Here is a 4,546-nt window from a genome sequence, read left to right on the forward strand (position 1 = left end):
ATCCGCAGCGTTCCTTCCACATTTTCCAGCTTACGTTGGCCATCTTAAATATCCAGTCCTTGTCCAAATTTACAAACTCATTTGTAAACCAACTTTTTATCCAACCTTCAACACTAGTATCAGTAGATTCCATGCTCCTTCTAGCACTAGGGATCGTGGTCCAGACTGCACGAGCAAAAGGGCATTCCCAGATTATATGCTTAGTAGTCTCTATGGCTTGATTACACATACTGCAATTATCCCCACTATAGCTTTCTACTCTTCACATTCGTTCAATTGAAGGTATAATGTCATTTATGCATTTCTATAGAAAGGTTTTAACCCTTGGCAGAGTATCCAGATTACATAGTTTCTTCCACAGCACAGCCATATCACTGTCATACTTTGCAGCTGCATTTGTTTTGATATCCACAAGCTTTCTGTATGCTGATTTTACAGTGAACTGACCATTTCTGGTAAGTGTCCAGATCAATCTATCTGTTGAGTATACTGGTATTATCATACTTAAGATTTTGCTAGCATCTTAAGGGGAAAAAAGTTGATGAATGACAAAAACTTTCCAAGCTTTGGTATCTGCATCAATTAAATCACGGACAGTGCTATATTTAACCGCCAACTCAAAAGCTTCAATGGAAACTGGTGGCTCTTGTTTCCCTATAATCCAGTTATCTTTACAAGTGATTATTTTCTTCCCATCTCCCAATAGCCAGAAGCTGTGTTTTTGAACGAAACTTATTTCACCAAAAATGCTTTGCCACGCCCATGTCGTATTCTTCTTTTTTGTTGCATGAAGTATCGAAGTATCTGGAAAATTTCTTTCTTTTAGTGCACTAGCCCAGAGTTGATGTGAATTATGACAGAGCCTCCACACAGATTTAGATAATAATGCCTTGTTGAAACATTCCAAATATCTGAAGCCCATGGCTCCAATTTCTTTTTGGCAGTTAACTCTTTCCCATGAAGTTAAGTACACTCCTTTGCCGTTTTTCTTGTTCCACCAAAATCTTCGTTGAACTCTATCCATTTCTTTGATTGTTGCTTTTGGGATTTTGAAAACCCCCATTTGGTGTGATGGCATAGCATTTATGACATGCTTGACCATAATAGACCTTCCAGATTGAGTTAAGAATTTTCCGTTCCACTTAAAGAGCCTTGACTTCATTCCTTCCACAAGAGATGAAAAATATGTTGTTCTTCGCCTGTTAAGAAACAACGGAATTCCTAGATATCTCTCATGAAGAGACATCTTCTTCATCTTCAGCCTACGCAATAAAATCCTGCAATGTCTAGAGTGAAGATGTTTGGAGAAGAAAACTGCAGATTTCTGGAGGTTGACTTATTGCCATGATATGGAACTGAAATCAGTTATGATCTACAGTAGATTATTCACATTATGAAGATCATCTTTCACGAACAACATGCAATCATCAGCAAAAAGGAGGTGTGACACTGGTGATGCATTCTTTGCAATTTTTATGCCTTGTATCTTTCTTTCAGCTTCAACCAGAGATCTTGTGAAAACCTCCATAGTAAGCAAGAATAGATAGGGTGATACTGGATCACCCTGTCGTATTCCTCTAGTGGGCTTGAATGGTGTGCATGGTGAGCCATTTAACATAAGCTGAATCTCTGTGGTACTAATACATTCCTGCACCAAGTTACAAAAATGATCATCAAATCCAAAACCTTCCATGACTTTGCGAAGGAAGGACCATTCCACACGATCAAACGCCTTAGACATATCTAACTTCAATGCCATGTAACCCATTTTTGTCTTCTTTCTTTTCATGCAATGAATCAACTCATGCACAAGTGTGATATTATCTCCTATTTGCCTCCCTGGAACTTATGCTGGCATTGGTGAAATCATCTTATCCATCAACGGCTGCAATCTCATTGCCATAATCTTTATAATCAACTTATATTTGGTGTTACATAAAGCTATGGGCCTATAGTCGCTTGGTGCTTGTGGTAGTTGAACTTTTGGTATTAAGCAAAGATTAGTCTTATTCATCTTCCTTAACATCCTCTCACTGGTGAAAAAACTTTGAATCATTTGTATAACATCCTCTTTAGTAGTTGCCCATTGAGACTGGAAAAACCCGGAGGAAAACCATCCGGTCCTGGTGCTTTCCAAGGTTGCATACTGTGTAAGGATTTGTAGATTTCTATCTCATCTGGAATTTTGGTAAGTGCATCATTCTCAGATTCTGTGATACATCATGGTAAGAGGACAAAGAGTTCTTCATTATTATTTGGATTAGATGTGCTCATTATGTTGCTGAAATGGAAGGTGAGCAAGTCTTCAAGATTTTTCCTGCCACTGCACCAGCTGCCATTTGGTTTGAGAAGTGATTCAATGAGATTTTTCGACTTTCGTCTGTTTGTTTGTTGATGAAAGTACTTTGTATTTTGGTCAACCTCTCGAAACATTGTATCTCTTGACTGCTGCCAGTAGAATTCTTCTTCATGTGCATGCCATTCATTAATTTCATGTTTAATCTGCCTGACTTGAGAAGTGATGTCATCACTAGGATTTGTTTGCTGCAGATTAGTTAACTTATCCTGAAGACATTTAATATTATCATGAATGTTACCAAAAGTTTCTCTATTCCATTTAGACATATCCCTTCTAGTGATATCTAGTTTTTTATCTAGCCTAAAAGCAGCAGATCCATGAACATCTTTTGACCAAGAACTACTTATTTGGTCTTTACAAGAAACTTCTCTGAGCCAACACTCAAAAAATTTCTAGTTTTTGGACTTGATAGTCTCATTAGGATGGAAACCTAAAAAGATTGGGCAATGGTCAGAGCCAAGAAAAGGCAAGTGCTTAAGAATGACATCTGGAAAAGATAATAACCAGTCAGGGTTTATAAGAGCTCTATCTAATCTTGATTTTATTCTACCAGTACCATTTTTACTACTAGTACAGGTATATGGACTTCCATGATAACCTAGATCAGATAAGCAAATACTTTGAATAAGTTGAACTATCTTAGAGGTTCTAGACGAAGAGCCAACACTATTTGCTCTTTACTCAGCATGCATAGTGATGTTTATCACCTAGAAGGATCCAAGGAGCATCTATATTAAAATTTTCACAAACATTCTTAATAAAAGTCCATTGTTCTTTCCTCTCTTGTGGGTATGGAGACCCACAAACACAAGAAAGTAGCCATCTTGGCTTAGCTGGATCACTTTTAACAAGACAGTGAATCACATTTCTATCATGATGAATAATATCAAATTGGAATCCATCTTTCCAAAGTAAACAAATACCCCTAGATCTTCCTATGGATGCAACATAAAAATTGTTAGGAAAACCAAGTGGTCTAACATGCCTAAGGATTTTATCTGAGTCAATCTTCCTGCAAAAAAAATAATGTCAGGTTGAAGCATCTTATTAATGTCAGATAAATAATTTTTAGTGTCCTTAGCTGCATAGCCATTACAATTCCAGGAAATGATTCGCATTTGGTTAAATTTGTTTTTTCAAAAAGTATAAGCAGTAAAAGAATGATAACTACTAAAACTTGCACTAGAAGGAGAATTAAGATTGCTTGTTGGTAAAGAATTGAAATTACCTGCATGGCCATGTCCTGACTGATATTTGTGGTTTCAACTGTATTAATTCCTGATTCGTCTGCTTCCATCATCGAGTTATTATGGTTGTCCATAATAGTAGTACGTATTGGTGTTTTCATTGGTATTTGGTGGTTGGACATGAATATTGTGAGGGTTCATTAATGGTTCATTATTGAGAACATAATTTCTCAATCTTTTAGGTTTTCTAGGCTCATCTCCAGTTTCCTCAGCTGCATTCATCTGATTCATCTCCTTTCATCACTTACTTCATAAACATCTGCTTCATTCCTTAGGTATTCGCCATATTCCTCCTCAGACAAGCTATCAAGAAACAACATGTAGGAAGTATGAAGGCATTTGTTGTCATTATGATCAATGACAAAGCACTTATCACAGATCTTCTTTGGCTGTAGCTCCCAATGATATCTGATCCAAACTTTTTCATTTGTAGTTGTATTCCACCAGCCACCCCTTTGCAGCGGCTCAGTAAGACTGATTTCCAACCTTGCTTTGACAGTGTTTCCATATCTAGGTCTGCAGTTTGGTGGATGTGTAGAATTTTTCTCCCCATAAAACCAATAGCTTCATCCACAACCAAACTGTTTAAGTGTTCTAACTTCAGGTATTTGAACTGAATAGTAAAGATCTGGTGAGCGAACTTGTACTCTGAAATAGGAATGACATTAGTATACTTTTGAACAACAAAGAGTGCCTCACCCACAATCCAAGGACCATTTTGAATAATCGCATCTCTTTCTTCCTCTAAGTTGAGTCTCACAAGCATAAGGTTAGGACCCATAACTCGTATCTGCTTGTTTCTGTAACCTCTCCAAAGTGAGTTGATATCTTCTCGAATAGTTATCATATCGATCTTATGCTTCCACATGAGTTTTCCTAGAATTCCAAAAGTCCATTCATCAACAACATCTTGAACAACTTGTGTGGCTCCAACTGCTCT

At 37.2% G+C, this 4,546-nt stretch overlaps 1 protein-coding gene across 1 annotated transcript; it reads right to left on the minus strand.

Moving 5' to 3' along the window:
- Nucleotides 1-523: 523 nt before the first annotated feature.
- Nucleotides 524-3,707, minus strand: LOC113291806. Its single transcript, XM_026541297.1, has 4 exons — nt 3,588-3,707; nt 2,422-2,565; nt 1,377-1,648; nt 524-1,262 (listed from the first exon to the last, which is right to left on the minus strand). Exons 1-4 carry the CDS (start codon nt 3,705-3,707, stop codon nt 524-526), a joined length of 1,275 nt encoding a protein of 424 aa, XP_026397082.1.
- Between the last annotated feature and the right edge of the window lie 839 nt (nt 3,708-4,546).

This window comes from Papaver somniferum, chromosome 6 (assembly GCF_003573695.1).
Source record: "Papaver somniferum cultivar HN1 chromosome 6, ASM357369v1, whole genome shotgun sequence".
Lineage (NCBI taxonomy): Eukaryota > Viridiplantae > Streptophyta > Magnoliopsida > Ranunculales > Papaveraceae > Papaver > Papaver somniferum.

Bases quoted from the DNA above. Each gene is read 5' to 3' on its own strand.
- LOC113291806 (XM_026541297.1), bottom strand. From the start codon at position 3,707: ATGAAAACACCAATACGTACTACTATTATGGACAACCATAATAACTCG. The intron at 2,566-3,587 runs GTAATTTCAATT...AAATGTCTTCAG, and splicing joins GTCAGGACATGGCCATGCAG to GATAAGTTAACTAATCTGCA. The intron at 1,649-2,421 runs GTTGACCAAAAT...AACTTGGTGCAG, and splicing joins GAGATACAATGTTTCGAGAG to GAATGTATTAGTACCACAGA.